The sequence below is a fragment of the Salmo salar genome, chromosome 02 (genome assembly GCF_965601325.2).
Source record: "Salmo salar chromosome 02, fSalSal1, whole genome shotgun sequence".
In the NCBI taxonomy this organism is placed as follows: Eukaryota; Metazoa; Chordata; class Actinopteri; order Salmoniformes; family Salmonidae; genus Salmo; species Salmo salar.
Window position 1 is genome coordinate 52,522,579 of NC_138292.1, and position 21,871 is coordinate 52,544,449.

Below are 21,871 nucleotides of genomic sequence, written 5' to 3' on the forward strand. Positions count from 1 at the left end.
AACATAGGAGTAGCGTCTTGACATGAAACAGAAACAATACTGCCTGGGTAAAGGTGAGGTAATGGTGAGGTGAGGTAAAGGTGAGGTAATGATGAGGTAATGGAGTCCAGGTGTGCCTCATGATGAAGTGCAGGTGCGCGTAATAATAGTTGCCAGGACCGGTGGTTAGTAAACCGCTGATGTCGAACACCGGAGGGGAGGAGCGGGAGTAGGCGTGACACCTTGGTTCTCATGGTTGAGTGTTTGCTTTGCAATTCACTACACAGGAACTGCTGAATTTATCCTGAAATCATGTGAATCACTACAATTTAACACAGATGGAGGCAAATTAACTTGGTGTGTGATTTTGAAGGTGACTGGTTACACCTGAGCTAATTTAGGATTGCTATTACAAGGGGGTTTGACACTTATCCAACCAAGCTATTTCAGTTAGAATTTTTTATAGATTCCCCCCCAAAATCGGAATATTTTTCTTCAGTTGGAAGTTGTGGGGTAGGATCTGTAGATCAGTGGAGGCTCCTAAGAGGAGGTAGGGGAGTACCATCCTCCTCAGTGAATTTCGAAAAAAAATTAAATAGTGAAACATTAAAAGTTATTATTTTTAGATAAAACTATACTAAATATATTCACGTCACGAAATAATTGATTAAAACACATTGTTTTGCAATGAAGGTCTACAGTAGCCTCAACAGCATTCTCTGGGGTAGCACCATGGTGTAGCCAGAGGATAGCTAGTTTCCGTCCTCCTCTGGGTATATTGCAATGTTCCCTCCAAAAAATGTAGGCACTGAGCAAATTTCAGGTCTGCTGAGCGCAAACTTGAACGTTGTGAAAATTCTGTGCAACTTCCAGCGTGTGTTTACCAGAGGTGTGAACTCGAGTCACATGACTTGGACTCGAGTGAGACTCGAGTCACAAATATAATGACTTGCAAATCGACTTTGACTTTAACACCAATGACTCGTGACTTGACTTGGACTTGAGCCTTATGACTCGACCTGACTTGATATCCTCCCCAAGCCCGAATATTAAAAATGATGCTATTTAAAAAAGTGTGCAGTGCATCAACTCTTCATTTAACAGATTACAGTTTCAATCGGACAGCAGCCAATCAAATTGTGCCAGCTGAGAAAAAGTTGTGCGTGGCAGTGCAGAGGAACGCTGGCGGGTGAATTCAGATGGAGCCCTTGGAAAGATGATACCCATAATTATTATTATTTTCAGATATAAAGACGACGCTATATTAACAAAAAACAGATTGCAATTTGCAAAACATGCAGGAAGAAAATAACAGACGCAACAATTTCCAACTTTGTTCGACATCTGAAGCTGCACAAAGAACGGTAAGTCGTGGCTAATATAGCCAACAGCTATATATTTTATTACTTTACTGGTGTATCATGTAGGCTAGCGTAACGTTAAATCAATGAGCCTCCACACAGTCAGTCAGTGCGGAAATGGGATCATTGCACCCAAGATGGTCGATCACTATTGGGGGGGGGGGGGGGGGGGGGTCCTTTCTCATGGCTACCCATGTATTTCCATGGAAATATAACGTTTATTTGGAAAGTAATAAATATATAGATATTTTTTAAAGTATTCATGATTTGCGTAAATGTAATATACTAACTATTACTCTTGTTAAAAATATGAAATGATATTACATTTGGTGAAGAGCACATTATGACTTGTTTAGGACTCGAAACTCAAAGTTAAAGACTTGAGACTTGAATTGATACTTGACGGTCTTGACTTGAGACTTGACTCGGACTTGCCTGTCTTGACCTTGGACTTGACTTGGGACTTGAGTGCTAAGACTTGAGACTTACTTGTGACTTGTAAAACAATGACTTGGTCCCACCTCTGCTGTTTACTGTGAACACTGAGGCTGTACCCGCTTTAAGTTACAGTTTCAGACAGTGGTTAAGTAGGCTACTGTGGCTATGTGATCATAATGTAGACCTACCAGAGCGATCTACCATAAAAAACAATGGAGAAAATGCATCCCATAACATTTTATCATGGAAACAGCTGTTCTTTCATTCAGCCTACAGTAGCAGTCAATGTGTGGTGTTCAATGTACAGTAGGCCTATATTCTATGACACTTTTGAAAAAGACATGCAGGGCTTGACATTAACCTGTGTATCAACTTTTTGTTCAGACAAGGAGGTGACTGAAAATGTTTTTGTGTTGTTTGATGCAAGAAACAAAATAAAATGCATTATTATTCCCATACCATTATTACAGAGAATCAGGCAAATTATGCATATGAACAAATGTGCACACGTGGCTACATACAGCTCTCACTTTGATCTCAAAACAAGCGCATCTACTCACAACCACTCATGCTGTAAACACAGTCCAGTTCAAAGTGAATGGCACAGATCCATATATGGCAGTGGTCTATTTGCATATAGGCCTACTGCAGCTCTGATTGGTTATGCCGCAACAGTCTATGTAGAGTACGGGCTGAGTCATGTGTGTCAATGTAACAGAATCCTACTCGGATGCATTCTGCCTACAACAACATTTCTTTCATAGTTCGTTTTGTTTTAGCATGTTGCATTGAAAGTAGCTAATATTACATTGATTCAATCACAATTCCCACCGTAAAGGGAATCGTTGATTGAACTTCACTCAACTTTCTATCTCGTGCAATCTCTGCGCATGGCTGATATTTTTTCTGCGCTGCAGTCCCAGGGGAGCTGTGCGCACGCGTGTAGCTTAGAGGGAACAGTGGTATATTGACTTCAATACAAAACCTAGGAGGCTCATGGTTCTCACCCCCTTCCATATACTTACACAGTAATTATGACAACTTACGGAGGACGTCCTCCAACCTATCAGAGCTCTTGCAGCAGACCGAGTCTGTAATACCTACATGTTTCAAGCAGACCACAATAGTCCCTGTGCCCAAGGAAGTGAAGGTAAACCTGCCTAAATGATTACTGCCCGTAGCAATCATGTCGGTAGCCATGAAGTGCTTTGAAGGGCAGGTCATGGCTCACATCAACAGCATCCTTCCCAGATCCACTCCAATTCGCATACCACCCCAACAGATCCACAAATTACGCAATCTCAATCGCACTCCACACTGCCCTTTCCCACCTGGACAAAAGGAACACCAATGTGAGAATGCTGTTCATTGACTACAGCTCAGCTTTCAACACCATAGTGCCCACAAAGCTCATCACTAAGCTAAGGACCCTGGGACTAAACACCTCCTTCTGCAACTGGATCCTGGACTTCCTGACGGACCACCCCCAGGTGGTAAGGGTAGGCAACAACACATCTGCCATGCTGATCCTCAACACTGGGGCCCCTCAGGGTACGTGCTTAGTCCTCTCTAGTACTCCCTGTTCACCCACGACTGCGTGGCCAAACACGACTCCAACACCATCATTAAGTTTGCTGACAACACAGCAGTGGTAGGCCTGATCACCGACAACGATGAGACAGCCTATAGGGAGTAGGCCAGAGACCTGCAGTGTGGTGCCAGGACAACAACCTCTCCCTAAATGTGAGCAAGTCAAAGAAGCTGATTGTGGACTACAGGAAAAGGCGGGCCGAACAGGCCCACATTAACATCAACGGGGCTGTAGTGGAGCAGGTCGAGAGTTTCAAGTTCCTTGGTGTCCACATTACCAATGCACTATCATGGTCCAAACACACCAAGACAGTCGTGAAGAGGGAACAACCTTTTCCCCCTCAGGAGACGGTATTTGGCCAGATCCTCAAAAAGTTATACAGCTGCACCATCGAGAGCATCCTGATCGGTTCCATCGCCGCCTGGTATGGCAACTGCTCGGCATCTGACCATAAGGCGCTACAGTGGGTAGTGTGTACGACCCAGTACATCACTCGGGCCACTCTTCCTACCATCGAGGACCTATATACTAGGCAGTGTCAGAGGAAGGCCACATTTTTTTCAAAGACTCCAGTCACCCAAATCATAGACTGTTCTTCCTGCTACTGCACGGCAAGTGGTAACGGAACGCTTCTACCCCCAAGCCATAGGACTGCTGAGCAATTAATCAAATGGCCACCTGGACTATTTACATTGACGACCCCCCCCCCCCCCCCCCCCCTTTTTTTTTTACTCTGCTGCTACTCGCTGTTTATTATCTATGCATAGTCATTTTACCCCTACCTACATGTATAAAATAACTCAACTAACCTGTACCCCCGCACATTGAGTCGGTACCGGTACCCCCTGTATATAACCTCGTTATTTTTATTGTGTTACTTTTTCTTTTTCTTTAAGTATTTGTACTTTTGTTTATTTAGTAACTATTTTCTTAACTCTCTCTTGAACTGCATTGTTTGTTAAGGGCTTATAAATAAGCATTTCACAGTAGTCTACCCTTGTTCTGACAAATAACATGTGATTTGATTTGATGATTACACCCTAGATCAGCAAGATGCAGGCAAGAGTGTGCAAGGCGATATTGATTGTGTCACTGTCTGTCACCTTAATTACTAAAACCTTTTATTCGTAGGCTAGGTTGTAGCAACCTCGTGATGGGTATAGGGAAAATTTGAGTGTTTGGTATTTCATTAGCTGTGGTGGGAGAAGTATGCAATTGTCATACTTGAGTAAAAGTTAAGATACATTAATAGAAAATGACTCAGTAAAAGTCAGTCACCCAGTAAAATACTACTTGAGTAAAAGCCTTAAAGTATTTTGTTTTAAATATACTTAAGTATCAAAAGTAAAAGTATAATTATTTCAAGAAGAACAACATCCCAACCGTGAAGCACGGGGGTGGCAGCATCATGTTGTGGGGGTGCTTTGCTGCAGGAGGGACTGGTGCACTTCACAAAATAGATGGCATCATGAGGAAAGAAAATGATGTGGATATATTGAAGCAACACCTCAAGACATCAGTCAGGAAGTTAAAGCTTGGTCGCAAATGGGTCTTCCAAATGGACAATGACCCCAAGCATACTTCCATAGTTGTAGCAAAATGGCTTAAGGACAACAAAGTCAAGGTATTGGAGTGGCCATCACAAAGCCCTGACCTCAATCCTATAGAAAATTTGTGGGCAGAACTGAAAAAGCGTGTGCGAGCAAGGAGGCCTACAAACCTGACTCAGTTACACCAGCTCTGTCAGGAGGAATGGGCCGAAATTCACCCAACTTATTGTAGGAAGCTTGTGGAAGGCTACCCGAAAATGTTGACCCAAGTTAAACAATTTAAAGCCAATGCTACCAAATACTAATTTAGTGTATGTAAACTTCTGACCCACTGGGAATGTGATGAAAGAAATAAAAGCTGAAATAAATCATTCTCTCTACTATTATTCTGACATTTCACATTCTTAAAATAAACTGGTGATCCTAACTGACCGAAGACAGGGAATTTTTACAAGGATTAATTGTCAGGAATTGTGAAAATCTGAGTTTAAATGTATTTGGCTAAGGTGTATGTAAACTTCCGACTTCAACTGTAAATAATAAAACGGTCTACATATCATTACGTACAAGCAAAATATCTAGGTCAAATAGGGTAGAGGCGTTGTGCTGTAAGGTGTTGCTTTATCTGGTTTTTTAAAACCAGGTTTGCTGTTCATTTGGGCAATATGAGATGGAAGGGAGTTCCATGCAATAATGTCTTTATATAATACTGTACGCTTCAATTTGTTCTGGATTTGGGGACTGTGAAAAGACCCCCGGTGGCATGTCTGGTGGGTTAAGTGTGTCAGAGCTGTGTGTCAGTTGACTATGTAAACAATTTGGAATTTTCAGCACATTAATGTTTCTTATAAAAAATAAGTGATGCAGTCAGTCTCTCCTCAACTCTTAGCCAAGAGAGACTGGCATGCATAGTATTTATATTAGCCCTAGTATTTATATTAGCCCTGATTACAATGAAAAGCAAGATGTGCCGCTATGTTCTGGGCCAGCTGCAGCTTAACTAGGTCTTTCTTTGCAGCACTTGACCACATGACTGGACAATAATCACGATAATCAACAAAACTAGAGCCGGCAGGAGTTGCTTTTTTTAGTGTGGCGTCAAAAAAAGCAGAGCATCTCTTTACTATGGACAGACCTCTCCCCATCTTCACAACCATTGAATCTACACGTTTTGACCATGACAGTTTACAATCCAAGGTAACACCAAGTAATTCATTACCAGATCCAGCTGAGGTCTAGAGTTTAGGGAATGATTTGTACCAAATACAATGCTCAAATATCATGTAGTAGGCTAAGCCTATGGATGTTACATTGAGCTGTGTGAATGGAATATGAATGACAGTCATGCAAAATGCTGTAATAGAAATAAGGCCATGCTCATACATGTTTTTATCGTCCTACCTAATCTTAAACGGCACCGACCGCCACTGGTGTAGATCAATTGGGGGGGGGGGGGGGATATTTTCATGCGTTTTAATTCCAGGCTATAAGGCAACAAAACATTTGAAAGGGTGTTTAGAATTTCTGTTGACACTGTAAGATGAGGGGGTTGTATTTGAAAGTTTCATAAACATATTTTTTATATATATTTTTTACTTTTAACGTTCTCATTTTTTTTACACAGCAAAATTATTTGAAGTCACAAGTTGTCTAGTGACGTTTCAGAAGCACGGATCACGTGGGCCCCCAGGCATCAGCTGATGACTTCCTTGTTGCCATTCTGCTTGTCGTCGGAGATAAGAGGAATTGCAGAAGCGCTTTCTTTCATCCAAGAACGGACGCGGTTTCCTTGGGCTTGTTGATGTCAAATTGTGGATTAAGGAGGTACTTTGATACGTTTAAAAACTCACTTTAATATAGTACGTACAGCTTTTTTTTTTCTTAGCTAGCTAGCTAACCGGCAAGGTAACTTGCACTTCTCACAATCTGTTCTAAATACCGGACTGTAGTGGCTAAGTCAATCCATTGGGGGTAATCCTCCTTTCAGCTAGCAACAGTAACGTTAGAGTATCCTGAAATGATGTATGCAGTTTTAGGCTACGTTTTTCGATATCAACATACTCGATAATCAAGTAAGTCAAAAAAAGCCTGTGGTACTATAATGATTGAACGTCAGTAAAGTTGCAGTTTCTCCGGGTTTTTTTTTTGTCAGTAACGAAGCAATTTTGTCTTGACTCAAAGAATTTTGCAGCTGTGTCCCTCTCCTCTGCCGTCGCTAACATTCTATCCATGAGTACTTCAGACAGTGAAGAGGACACCTACAATGAGAGGACAGCTCTGGTTGCATCCGAGTTACCGTCTGTGCCATCTTACCAACAAGACCCCGACCAAACCCAGCCTGCAGACATGGAGCCCAGGGTAGGTGTCCTCTGCACTGTTTGGCAAGTGCCCTTTCCCACAGCTGGGACACCTTGGATCATTTCAATGGCTCTATCGCAATTGGTCTTTGCGATTCCTTGTATCCTATCTCCTCACCTCCTTTGCAAATGTATTGGAGGAGAAGGTCCAAGGTCGCTCCCTGGACCCTCCCCAACGCATTTTGAGGAATTTAGGATGACTTGAGAAAGGGCCTTTGAATCAAGGGTCCGTAGCTCTTAGACTGTGGGTATCACAGCCACTACTTGCTATTTTCTATTGACTTCTTCATAGTACAATAATAACACTTATTCACACCATGTACTATTTCCATGTGATAAGCAATGCTAGAAAATGCTCCATTACTTTGCAGCGGCGCCTGGTGGCCCCAGAGCCTGCAGCTGAACCCCCCAGCCTAAACAGGAGTGCTGCAGAGCAGGAGCACGTAGACCTGGAAGAAGACGAGGAGCTCACACTCAAGTACGGCGCCAAGCATGTCATCATGCTGTTCGTCCCCGTCACCCTTTGCATGGTGGTCGTCGTAGCCACCATAAAGTCGGTCAGCTTCTACACTGAGAAGAACGGGCAGCAGCTGTAAGTGTTTTTTTTCCTTCCGTTTAGCAGCCTACCTTGGGTTATGTTCATGAGGCATCAAACGGACAGAAGCGGGGAGGGGCTGCTATCTGGACCTTTCCAATAAGAAATGCAAATTTTCGTGTTCTGTTTCAGTGTTTTCTTTTGTGCCCTAATGAACACGACCCAGCGTAATATGAGAAGAGATGCTTCTTTGCGTGACAATACGAGATGAGCTGCTTCTATGCAGGACATTATGAGAAGAAGTGGTTCTTGCATATCATTATGACAGATCCTTAAGGGAACCTTTCCTGTGATTTGACACTGACATGCTTAAACTTAGTAGACACTAATGTCTTTATTACTTCAGTATGTGACTGGTTTTCCCACACTTTAGTACAAGCTAAGTTCATATCTATCTCGCTGGAACTAAGGCTAAATTAGGGGTGGGCAACCCTCCCTCTGGACATGGGGAGCTACTGGGTGTGCAGGCTTTTGCTCCAGCCCTACTATAACAGCCTGAAACCCGGAACCTGATTTTGTAGAATAAGGTGTGTTCGAGTAGGGCTGGAGCAAAATCCTGCAGGAGGGTAGCTAGCTAGTAATCTGAGAAGGATGGTTGGCCACTCCTCCTGAGATAAAGATTAGGTGTAGATGATATTAGGTTTAGAGTGAAGTTGCCCCTAGATGCTGATCCAGGGTCAGTTCTGCATTTTCCCCACTAATAGTTATGGTTAGGATTGAGGGAGGGGGAGCTGATCCTAGATCTGTGCCTAGGGGGAAACTACATCACGGAGCATAGTATTAGTGTCAGGCCGATTTTCATGATTGTTGATTTGACTCCGGCCCTGTTAGGATCTACACGCCTTTCACAGAGGACACAGACACAGTGGGCGAGCGGCTGCTCAACTCTGTGCTCAACACCATCATCATGATCAGCGTCATCGTGGTCATGACCATCTTCTTGGTCGTGCTCTACAAGTACCGTTGCTACAAGGTGAGACAGACTTAAGGTGTATTCAGGATGTTAAACATTCTGAATGTTGCAGATAGAAATAGAATGAATAGAGCGGACACGATTCCCTGGTATTCTATCTGACATGTAATCATATGTTTTACACCGTACATTTCTATCTAAATGTTCTGTAACGTTACATCCTGAACAGGCCCCAAGCTTGGAGTGCTATATTCTAGTGCTCTGTGTCATGGTTCATTTTGTCGTAGTTCATTCACGGATGGCTCATCCTGTCCTCGCTGATGCTGCTCTTCTGGTTCAGCTTCATGTACCTGGGGTGAGTGTCCATCCCTGCAATTGTTTGTAGTCAGCTGTATGGTATCATGTTGCCTGACTGTTGTGGTTGTTTAACCTCTTACATCTAGACGTTCCAATGATGGGCGTGGCGCGAAATACAAACTCCTCCAAAATCCCAAAACTTCCATTTTTCAAACATATTACTATTTTACAGCATTTTAAAGACAAGACTCTCGTTAATCTAACCACACTGTCCGATTTCAAAAAGGCTTTACAGCGAAAGCAAAACATTACATTATGTCAGCAGAGTACCCAGCCAGAAATAATCAGACACCCATTTTTCAAGCTAGCATATAATGTCACAAAAAACAAAACCACAGCTAAATGCAGCGCTAACCTTTGATCTTCATCAGATGACAACCCTAGGACATTATGTTATACAATGCATGCATGTTTTGTTCAATCAAGTTCATATTTATATCAAAAACCAGCTTTTTTTACATTAGCATGTGACGTTCAGAACTAGCATACCCCCCGCAAACATCCGGTGAATTTACTAAATTACTCACGATAAACGTTCACAAAAAACACAACAATTATTTAAAGAATTATAGATACAGAACTCCTCTATGCACTCGATATGTCCGATTTTAAAATAGCTTTTCGGTGAAAGCACATTTTGCAATATTCTCAGTAGATAGCCCAGCATCACGGCTAGCTATTTAGACACCGACCAAGTTTAGCCCTGACCAAACTCCGATTTACTATTACAAACGTTTGATTACCTTTGTTGTCTTCGTCAGAATGCACTCCCAGGACTGCTACTTCAATAACAAATGTTGGTTTGGTCCAAAATAATCCATCGTTATATCCAAATAGCGGCGTTTTGTTCGTGCGTTCTAGACACTATCCGAAGTGTAAATAAGGGTTACGAGCATGGCGCAATTCGTGACAAAAGATTTCTAAATATTCCATTACCGTACTTCGAAGCATGTCAACCGCTGTTTAAAATCAATTTTTATGCCATTTTTCTCATAAAAAAGCGATAATATTCCGACCGGGAATCTGCGTTTAGGTAAACAGAGGAAAGAAAAGAAAGCATTCTGTCGACGCGGGCACGCGCCTGAGTCTCACAGTACTGTAACCAGCCACTATCCAAACGCGCTACTTTGTTTCAACCAGAGCCTGCAAAGCCACGATTCAGCTTTTTGCCGCCTTCTGAGAGCCCATGTGAGCCGTAGGAAGTGTCACGTAACAGCAGAGATCCTTTGTAATGGATAGAGATGGCAAAGAAGGCCAAGAAATGGTCAGACAGGGTACTTCCTGTACAGAATCTTCTCAGGTTTTGGCCTGCCAAATGAGTTCTGTTATACTCACAGACACCATTCAAACAGTTTAACCAAACTTTGGAGTGTTTTCTATCCACAGCTAATAATTATATGCATATTCTCGTTTCTGGGCAGGAGTAATAATCAGATTAAATCGGGTACGTTTTTTTTATCCGGCTGTGAAAATACTGCCCCCTATCCATAACAGGTTAAGGAGAGAGCGGGACAGGAAGGCTGTCTCAAATAATATATGGGCTTAGTTCATGGCTCTGGTCAAAGGTAGTGCACTATATATAGGGAATAGGATGTCACTTGTTTTACGCCTTAAAGCAATTTCCACCACACTAGTGTATTAACTAACTTTGTTGGCTCAAACTTCTCCCCCCTCAGCATTTTTTATTTAAAGAACTGTCTGACAGATCTGAAAGATCACCTTAGTCCCTGGGCCAGAGATTTAACTTAAACAGAACCCCACTGTCTTCACTTATAGTACCAGTCCAAAGTTTGGACACACCTACTCATTCCAGGGTTTTTCTTTTTCTACATTGTAGAATAATAGTGAATACATCAAAACTATGAAAGAACACATGGAATCTTGTAGTAACCAAAAAAGTGTTAAACAAATCAAAATATATTTCAGATTCTTCAGAGTAGCCACCCTTTGCCTTGATGACAGCTTTGCACACTCTTGGCATTCTCTCAAACAGCTTCATGAGGTAGTCACCTGGATTGTATTTCAATTAACAGGTGTGCCTTGTTAAAAGTTGTGGAATTTCTTTCCTCCTTAATGCATTTGAGCCAATCAGTTGTGTTGTGACAAGGTGTAGGGGTGGTATACAGAAGATGGCCCTATTTGGTAAAAGACCAAGTCTATATTATGGCAAGAACAGCTTGAACAAGCATAGAGAAACGACAGTCCATTGTTACTATAAGACATGAAGGTCCGTCAATCCGGAAAATTTCAAGAACTTTGAACGTTTCTTCAGGTGCAGTCGCAAAAACCATCAAGCGCTATGATGAAACTGGCTCTCATGAGGATCGCCACAGGAAAGAAAGACCCAGAGTTACCTCTGCTGCAGAGGATAAGTTCATTAGAGTTACCATCCTCAGAAATCTCAGTCCAAATAAATACTTCAGAGTTCAAGTAACAAACACATCTCAACATCAACTGTTCAGAGGAGACTGCGTGAATCAGGCCTTCATGGCCAAATTGCTGCAAAGAAACCACTACTAAAGGACACCAATAAGAAGAGACTTGCTTGGGCCAAGAAACACCAGCAATGGACATTAGACTGGTGGAAATCTGTCCTTTGGACTGATGTGTCCAAATTTGATATTTTTTGTTCCTACTGCTGTGTCTTTGTGAGACGCAGAGTAGGTGAACGGATGATCTCTGCATGTGGTTCGCACCGTGAAGCATGGAGGAAGTTGTGGGGTTGCTTTGCTGGTGACACTGTTGGTGATTTATTTAGAATTCAAGACACACTTAACCAGCATGGCTACCACAGCTTTCTGAAGCGATACGCCATCCCATCTGGTTTGTGCTTAGTCCCACTATCATTTGTTTTTCAACAGGACAATGGCCCAACACACCTCCAGGCTGTAAAGGGCTATTTGACCAAGAAGAAGAGTGATGGAGTGCTGCATCAGATAACCTGGCCTCCACAATCACCTGACCTCAACCCAATTGAGATGGTTTGGGATGAGTTGGACCGCGGAGTGAAGGAAAAGCAGCCAACAAGTGCTCAGCATATGTGGGAACTCCTTCAAGACTGTTGGAAAAGCATTCCTCATGAAGCTGGTTGAGAGAACGCGAAGGGTGGCTACTTAAACAAATCAAATCACTTTTTTTTTTTTTTTGGTTACTACATGATTCCATATGTGTTATTTCATTAGTTTTTGATGTCTTCACTATTATTCTACAATGTAGAAAATAGTAAAAATGAAGGAAAACCCTTGAATGAGTAGGTTTGTCAACTTTTGACTAGCACTGTACATCAAAGGCAGCATTCTAACTCCCATTCAGAGTTTGAACTGAGGAATATCTCAACAGTTTTAATGTGAATTCCTCATCCTAACAGACAGGACAGATGAAAGGAAGGGTATTCATTGGTCCTCGGATCACTATGGATGAAGGATAGGAAAGGAAGCAACTAGTGACCATTGAGATACATCCCTTGTCTGTAAAGCGGTTTGAATGCACTTTACATGAAGTTTGATTTGACATTTCTCTCTCTTCCAATTCCAGGGAGGTATTTAAAACCTACAACATGGCCATGGATTACCCCACAGTAGCCATGATCATCTGGAACTTTGGGGCAGTGGGAATGATTTGCATACACTGGAAGGGGCCCCTGCAGCTGCAGCAGGCCTACCTCATTGCCATCTCGGCCCTCATGGCCCTGGTGTTCATCAAGTACCTGCCCGAGTGGTCTGCCTGGGTCATCCTGGGAGCCATCTCTGTCTATGGTGAGTAAGAGGGCTCAGAGTACATATTGCTGTTGGTTTCTACTGTCTAACATTGTCCGGAATACCATGAAAAAGGGGTAAAAATAACAATCCACCTTGCCTATCCCATTGCAAGGTGAATCTACCTTCTTATTACGTATACCGATCTAATCCTTTTAGATCTTAGTGAATAGCCAAGATGGGTAGAGGCTACAGGTTGTTTCTGGACGTGCCCTTTGATTTAATGACATAGGTGTTAATGGTAGACCAGTTATCATGCTGCTATACAGACCTCGACTATTAGCTGAGCACCACCTATCAAAAAGTGTGTGATTTCATCATGTATAAATGTTCCAATCATTCTTGCAGTAGTTCAGTACTTTTTTGCTCATTCAGAAATTCCTGTGTCATGCTGTTGTCCTTTGTTTGCAGATTTGGTTGCAGTCTTATGCCCCAAAGGTCCTCTAAGGATGCTTGTGGAGACAGCACAGGAGCGTAATGAGCCCATCTTCCCTGCACTCATATATTCATGTAAGTACAAGATTTTGTTCATTGGGGCACATCGTAGTAAAATGTTTTGCAACAGAAAGTGTATCTTGTTAACTTCCCTGGGCTAGGTGGGACGCTTGCGTCCCACCAAGTCAACAGCCAGTGGAATCGCGTGGCGCGAAATACAAATGCCTCAAATGCTATAACTTCAATTTCTCAAACATATGACTATTTTACACCATTTTAAAGACAAGACTCTCTTTAATCTAACCACATTGTCCGATTTCAAAAAGGCTTTACAGCGAAAGAAACACATTAGATTATGTCAGGAGAGTACCCTGCCAAAAATAATCACACAGCCATTTTCAAAGCAAGCATATATGTCACCAAAACCACAGCTAAATGCAGCACTAACCTTTGATGATCTTCATCAGATGACACTCCTAGGACATTATGTTATACAATACATGTATGTTTTGTTCAATCAAGTTCATATTTATATCAAAAACCAGCTTTTTACATTAGCATGTGATGTTCAGAACTAGCATACCCACCGCAAACTTCCGGTGAATTTACTAAGTTACTCATGATTAACGTTCACAAATAACAATTATTTTAAGAATTATAGATACAGAACTCCTTTATGCAATCGTGGTGTCAGATTTTAAAATAGCTTTTCGGCGAAAGCACATTTTGCAATATTCTGAGTACATAGCCCGGCCATCACGGCTAGATAATTTGACACCCACCAAGTTTGGCCCTGACCAAACTCAGATTTACTATAAGAAAAATTGGATTACCTTTGCTGTTCTTCGTCAGAATGCACTCCCAGGACTTCTACTTAAACAACAAATGTTGTTTTGGTTCCAAATAATCCATAGTTATATCCAAATAGCTCCGTTTTGTTCGTGCGTTCAAGTCACTATCCGAAGGTTTAAACCAATGATGAGCAGTTGAAAGTCAGTAACATACATCCGTTTTATATTTTATTTGTACATTTCTTTTTTTGCAAGATTTTAATTTCGTGACAAAAAATGTCAAAATATTCCATTACCGTACTTCGAAGCATGTCAAGCGCTGTTTAAAATCAATTTTTATGCTATTTTTCTCGTAAAATAGCGATAATATTCCAACCGGGCGATGTTGTATTCATTCAAAGGCTGAAAGAAAAAAAATGGAGAATTCTCATGAACGCGCATCTCCAGTGTCGCTGTTCCCAGCCTGACCACTCACAAATTATCCTGCTGTTCTTCGCCCAGAGACACGTCATTCCACTTTCTGGTGCCTTCTGAGAGTCAATGGAAGCCTTAGAAAATGTCACGTTACAGCAGAGATGCTGTAGTCTGGGTACCCATTTGTAGCAAAACATTTTGCAACAAAAATTTGAGTTTATTGGACAAATTCAGGTAGGTATCTTAGTTCGGTTTCAAGAGAATACACACCCCTGAACTTGTTTAACCTGTTGGGGCTAGGGGGCAGTGTTTGCACGGCCGGATAAAAAAACGTACCCGATTTAAACTGGTTACTACTCTTGCCCAGAAACGAGAATATGCATATAATTAGTAGATTTGGATAGGAAACACTAACGTTTCTAAAACTGTTTGAATGGTGTCTGTGAGTATAACAGAACTCATATGGCAGGCCAAAACCTGAGAAGATTCCATACAGGAAGTGCCCTGTCTGACAATTTGTTGTCCTTCCGTTGCATCTCTATCGAGGACCTCATTACCAGGCGGTGTCAGAGGACGGCCCTAAAAATTGTCAAAGACTCCAGCCACCCTAGTCATAGACTGTTCTCTCTGCTCCCACACGGCAGACGGTACCGGAGTGCCAAGTCTAGGTCCAAAAGGCTTCTAAACAGCTTCTACCCCAAAACCATAAGACTCCTGAACAGTTAATCAAATGGGTACCCAGACTATTTGCATTGTCCTCCCCACCCCGTCTTTTATGCTGCTGCTACTCTCTGTTTATTATTTATGCATAGAGACTTTAACTCTACCTACATGTACATATTACCTCGACTAACCTGTGCCCCAGCACATTGACTCTGTACCGGTACCCCCTGTATACAGCCTCGCTACTGTTATTTTACTGCTGCGCTTTAAATCTTTGTTATTTAAATGTTTTACTTCCTTATTTTTCTTAACTACATTGTTGGTTAAGGGCTTGTAAGTATTTCCCTGTATTTGGCACATGTGACAAATGAAATTTGATATATTTATCCTACTTTTAGATTTTGTTCTTCATCTCCCAATTTCCCCCTGAGGCACCCTCGCAGAGTCAGGTCACTACCATGTTCTGCTGTTATCATCTGGAAAAATATAGGGTTACGCGCTTTGCTTAAGGGCACATAATAAACACTACCCAACTCTGAGGGAATAGGCATCATACAAAGCAGTGGCTCCTTGTCTTGGTGCACGGGGCCCTTTATGTGTGTTTGTTTTAGTTAAATTCAGATTTGACAAATGTTTGTTCGTTTTTTTGTTGTTGTATGGTTTGTAGTTTCCTTCCATAAGGATGCCTTACAACCAAGATTATGAGTCTTGCAGAATTGCACCAGTTTCCTAATAAGACTTTCATTTCTTTTCAGCTGCCATGATATGGACGGTTGGGATGGCCAACCCAGCAAGAAATGCAGAGCCCACAAATCAAGATACAGGTACGTGTCGTATAATTTCTGTTTATAATCCTTTGGCTTTAACAATGCTCAGTTTGTTCCTAGTCTCAACCATAGATATAGTTATATTGTCTATGGTTTAACATTGTAACGTTTTGGGATTTTATTTTTATATATATACACTAGTATAAGTGTGTGTGTGTATATATATATATAAAATCCCAAAACGTATAGTATAGCTCAAAAAAATAAATGGAACACTTAAACAACACAATGTAACTCCAAGTCAATCACACTTCTGTGAAATCAAACTGTCCACTTAGGAAGCAACACTGATTGACAATAAATTTCACATGCTGTTGTGCAAATGGAATAGACAACAGATGGAAATTATAGGCAATTAGCAAGACACCCCCAATAAAGGAGTGGTTCTGCAGGTGGGGACCACAGACCACTTCTCAGTTCCTATGCTTCCTGGCTGATGTTTTGGTCACTTTTGAATGCTGGCGGTGCTTTCACTCTAGTGGTAGCATGAGATGGAGTCTACAACCCACACAAGTGGCTCAGGTAGTGCAGCTCATCCAGGATGGCACATCAATGCGAGCTGTGGAAAGAAGGTTTGCTGTGTCTGTCAGCGTAGTGTCCAGAGCAGGGAGGCGCTACCAGGAGACAGGCCAGTACATCAGGAGATGTGGAGGAGGCCGTAGGAGGGCAACAACCCAGCAGCAGGACCGCTACCTCCGCCTTTGTGCAAGGAAGAGCAGGAGAAGCACTGCCAGAGCCCTGCAAAATGACCTCAAGCAGGCCACAAATGTGCATGTGTCTGCTCAAACGGTCAGAAACAGACTCCATGAGGGTGGTATGAGGACCCGACGTCCACAGGTGGGGGTTGTGCTTACAGCCCAACACCGTGCAGGACGTTTGGCATTTGCCAGAGAACACCAAGATTGGCAAATTCGCCACTGGCGCCCTGTGCTCTTCACAGATGAAAGCAGGTTCACACTGAGCACGTGACAGAGTCTGGAGACGCCGTGGAGAACGTTCTGCTGCCTGCAACATCCTCCAGCATGACTGGTTTGGTGGTGGGTCAGTCATGGTGTGGGGTGGCATTTCTTTGGGGGGCCGCACAGCCCTCCATGTGCTCGCCAGAGGTAGCCTGACTGCCATTAGGTACCGAGATGAGATCCTCAGACCCCTTGTGAGACCATATGCTGGTGCGGTTGGCCCTGGGTTCCTCCTAATGCAAGACAATACTAGACCTCATGTGGCTGGAGTGTGTCAGCAGTTCCTGCAAGAGGAAGGCATTGATGCTATGGACTGGCCCGCCCGTTCCCCAGACCTGAATCCAATTGAGCACATCTGGGACATCATGTCTCGCTCCATCCACCAACGCCACGTTGCACCACAGACTGTCCAGGAGTTGGCGGATGCTTTAGTCCAGGTCTGGGAGAAGATCCCTCAGGAGACCATCCGCCACCTCATCAGGAGCATGCCCAGGCATTGTAGGGAGGTCATACAGGCACGTGGAGGCCACACACACTACTGAGCCTCATTTTGACCTGTTTTAAGGACATTACATCAAAGTTGGATCAGCCTGTAGGGTGGTTTTCCTCTTTAATTTTGAGTGTGACTCCAGATCTCCATGGGTTGATAAATTGGATTTCCATTGATTATTTTTGTGTGATTTTGTTGTCAGCACATTCAACTATGTAAAGAAAAAAGTATTTAATAAGATTATTTCTTTCATTCAGATCTAGGATGTGTTGTTTAAGTGTTCCCTTTATTTTTTTGAGCAGTGTATATATATATTTTCCACCTTTTATTTAACCAGGTAGGCCAGTTGAGAACAAGTTGTCACTTACAACTGCGACCTGGCCAAGATAAAGCAGAGCAGTGCGTCAAAAACAACAGAGTTACATGGGATAAACAAACGTACAGTCAATAACACAATAGAAAAATCTGTATACAGTGTGTGCAAATGAAGTAAGGCAATAAATAGACCAATAGTGGCAAAGTAATTGCAATTTAGCAATTTACACTGGAGTGATATGTGCAGATGAGGATGTGCAAGTAGAAATACTGTTGTGAAAAATAGCAGAAGAACATATGTGGTGATAAGAGTTCAAGTGCACTGTAGATTTGAAAGCATGAATACACTTTTGCAATTTTTGGTTCCTCAGACGAGGAGGCACATCAGAGTGAGGGCACCCAAGTGTCCTCAGGGATGAATAGGTCCTACTCAACTGAGGATGACCTAGACGAGGAAGACCGTAAGTACTTTCTGAATCCTAAATCAACCGCTAGCCTCTACCCCTTAGGCACATCTGAAGGATCTGATAGGATAGGTGTAAGCAATGGTGGTGAACATTACACCAAGCCTATCAAAATGTAGCCATTTGGCATTTCTAGCCTATCCTTTCAGATCTCCACAAATGCATAGGGGGTAGGGTTCTAGGAGTTGATTGGGGATTGGACAAACATCTCCCACAGCACTTAAAAAAATAAAAATAATGTTGTAATAAATGTGGTGTGAAACTAATCCAAATGGACATGCTGTGGTGTGGTATAATCTGCAGGAGGAGTCAAGCTGGGACTGGGGGACTTCATCTTCTACAGTGTGCTGGTGGGGAAGGCTGCTGCCACTGGAGGAGACTGGAACACCACGCTGGCCTGCTTTGTGTCCATTCTCATAGTGAGTGTTACAGCCAGACCTAGGGCTGTTGCGGTGGCTGTATTACTGCCACACCGGCAGTCACGAGTCATGACCGCAGTAAAAATTCCACGTGACCATTGAGTAATCTCCTTTTATCACTCTTGACATGCGTTGGTGGTATTCAACTCGCTAACGACCAACGGGTTGCTAATGGCCTGGTACTCAGGGCTCTATTGTCCCTCTAACCACTCTGACATCAATGCAAAATCACCCTTATCATCAACATTATTGTGCTTTTAAAACTCACCTCACTGAAGTTCAACAACTGGTTTAAACTGAGTGGAAAACATGGTCTTTGGATGTTCTTTCAAAGTGGACAGTGCTTTCTAAGGTGATGATTAATTCAAAACACCCATAAGCATATTACAGTTTATGCATAGGCCTATATATGAGCCCAATTCCCGCTTCCATAAAATAATGATTGTGCCGTTATACAATACATAGCCTTCTGCATATTATGCACGACAGAAACAGTTTTTATTTTTTTAAGTTTCTTTGGTACATAATTGGTCTAATCTGAAATTTTTGTAATCGCCTTTGAATGTGTACTGTATTATTATGCATACCGGATGGACTGGTTACCTTATTCTACACTCCAAACATTCTATCCATGAGTCTGGAAGTGAACGAATAGGCCTAGGTGATGTTGTTGGTTCATTGATTGTGCAGGGTGGCTTACAAAGTTAGTCTACAATTATAGTGAAAACTTTGTTTTTTTCCAATTGCATTTATGTATGATTAACTGTTCAGTTACAAGTCTGAACTAATGTTCATGATAAGCAGACCCATAGTAAATTAGAAAGGTCGTTTCTGCAGAAACTTTGGAACAGGTGTTGATTGCTAGCCTATTTAGTGTGGTTGCTAAGCTGAAATGGCCCTAACAACTGTGATTAAGCACCAAATGTGGCCGAATTATTATTATTTATTTTTTTGGGGATTTGAAATGTTATTTTAATGACCCCTTCTGTGTCTCACAGGGACTCTGCCTCACTCTTCTGCTGCTGGCCATATTCAAGAAGGCCCTCCCAGCTCTCCCCATCTCCATCACCTTCGGCCTGGTCTTCTACTTCTCTACAGATAACCTGGTCCGCCCCTTTATGGACAACCTCGCTGCCCATCAGTTCTACATCTGACTTCCCCTCTGGGGGGTCAATGGAATGCACAACCATTTTAATTAGGTATTTATGTCCCACTCAACCAACTTTGGGTTATTTTGAGAACTTGGCACTCCCACTTCAATGGTTGAAGTGAAGTGGTAACTTGAACAGTCAAGACATGCTGCAGTATTCCATTCAAGTCAAATCTCTGCTCAAGGCTACTGGTTTTTAAAGGGGCAGTGCATTCCAAAACTTGATTTAATGATATTTTCACACAAGGTCAATAACTCTGAAATTGGTAAAATGATAATGCCCTTTTAGTGTGAGGTTTATTTATTTTTTTACTCCTGGAATTTGCCTGTTCAGGTGGGATGTAGTTTTTGGCCCACAGCATGACATCACAATCCGATGTGATTATTCTGACCAATAACCCGTTCACAAAAATGGTTAGCTCCTACAGACAGTAAATCTGTCTGGCTGGGGCTTGCTATATAAAGCAGGCATCGAGGTCAGAGTGTATTTGGTGTTATTTACATGAAATACACTGATTTTAAAATGAAAGACTGCTTGGGAGCTTTAATGTCTTGAAAGCAGAAAGTCTATTTTATGGCTTCACTTCTAACCCCCATTGCCCTTTTGTAAATAAACTGAATGAAATAAGACAATCAAGCATAGATTCAAACAAGTTGTTTGAGGCACTCTATTCGTCAACAATTGATTAAATCGTGTATGACTCGTAGGAAATTATTTAACTTGACATTTTCTAATAGTTGGCGTCATACCAAATGGAAGTCAAATCATACTCTCTCTATTTTGATAATTGCTGCTGAGTTGCCACGTATGGTGAAGGAGGGAGCCAAAAGGTGTAGGATTGGGGGAGAGGCTGATGCTAGATCTGTACCTAGGGGATACATCCCGGAGAGCCCGAAAACAGAAACTAAACATGAAGCATGATGGTCCTAACTAGCCTGAAATCCAAACTGATTTCTGTTCATCAGTTTGTATTGCAGTCTAGGTTCTAATTGCTCACTGAAGACCAAAACTTGCCAGTAGCGTAAAGCTAAAATACTGGTATGCTGTTTGAATGGAGTGCTTTTACATGCAACGAGAGTGTGTAGTCTTTATATTGAAGATATATATTTTATAGAATGTAATGCTGTAACATTATTTATATTAATACACTTAAATGAAGTTTGATGGATTTTATTTTGTTGTGCAATAAAGTGGTACTTCTGCTAAATTAATTCCAAGAGCACAAATCTAACAACGGATGAAAGGGTGATTCTAAAATTAGTTTATGATTAATAGAATGGAGGTTGGGACATCTGAGATTTTGACCCTTTTATCAAAGGGATTCATCACCAGCTCTATAGCTCAACTAGTGGTAAAATAAAACAAGGCACTGGAATATTACATGTGTAATTTGGCAATATGTAAACATGGACTGGACTAGTTCTCAATGTTACATCACAAAAGAGGATATTGTTAACCTCTATGGGCAAGCGTCCCACCTATGTAACAGCCACTGGCAGCCTGTGGCGCGATTTTCAAAACCTTAAAAATCCTATTACTTCAATTTCTCAAACATATGACTATTTTACAGCTATTTAAAGACAAGACTCTCGTTAATCTAACCACACTGTCCGATTTCAAAAAGGCTTTACAACGAAAGCAAAACATTAGATTATGTCAGCAGAGTACCAAGCCAGAAATAATCAGACACCCATTTTTCAAGCCAGCATATAATGTCACCAAAACCCAGAAGACAGCTAAATGCAGCACTCACCTTTGATCTTCATCAGATGACAACCCTAGGACATTATGTTATACAATACATGCATGTTTTGTTCAATCAAGTTCATATTTATATCAAAAACCAGCTTTTTACATTAGCATGTGACGTTCAGAACTAGCATACCCCCCGCAAACTTCCGGGGAATTCGCTAACATTTTACTAAATTACTCACGATAAACGTTCACAAAAAGCATAACAATTATTTTAAGAATTATAGATACAGACCTCCTCTATGCACTCGATATGTCCGATTTTAAAATAGATTTTTGGTGAAAGCACATTTTG

General features: G+C 41.9%; 1 protein-coding gene across 2 annotated transcripts; it reads left to right on the top strand.

Annotated features, from left to right (window-relative positions):
• Nucleotides 1-6,584: 6,584 nt before the first annotated feature.
• On the top strand, nt 6,585-21,035 carry LOC106586215 (presenilin-2). Of its 2 annotated transcripts, none has more exons than XM_014173242.3 (11): nt 6,585-6,743; nt 7,101-7,277; nt 7,648-7,868; nt 8,703-8,844; nt 9,072-9,139; nt 12,676-12,896; nt 13,308-13,406; nt 15,955-16,023; nt 18,162-18,251; nt 18,558-18,673; nt 19,672-21,035. In XM_014173242.3, the coding sequence occupies exons 2-11, from the start codon at nt 7,149-7,151 to the stop codon at nt 19,825-19,827; spliced, it is 1,311 nt and encodes a 436-aa protein (XP_014028717.2). In that variant the 5' UTR covers nt 6,585-6,743; nt 7,101-7,148; the 3' UTR covers nt 19,828-21,035. The 2 variants fall into 2 exon arrangements, with proteins under 2 accessions (XP_014028717.2, XP_014028727.2); XM_014173252.3 differs by having other exon boundaries at nt 6,601-6,991.
• Nucleotides 21,036-21,871: the final 836 nt, after the last annotated feature.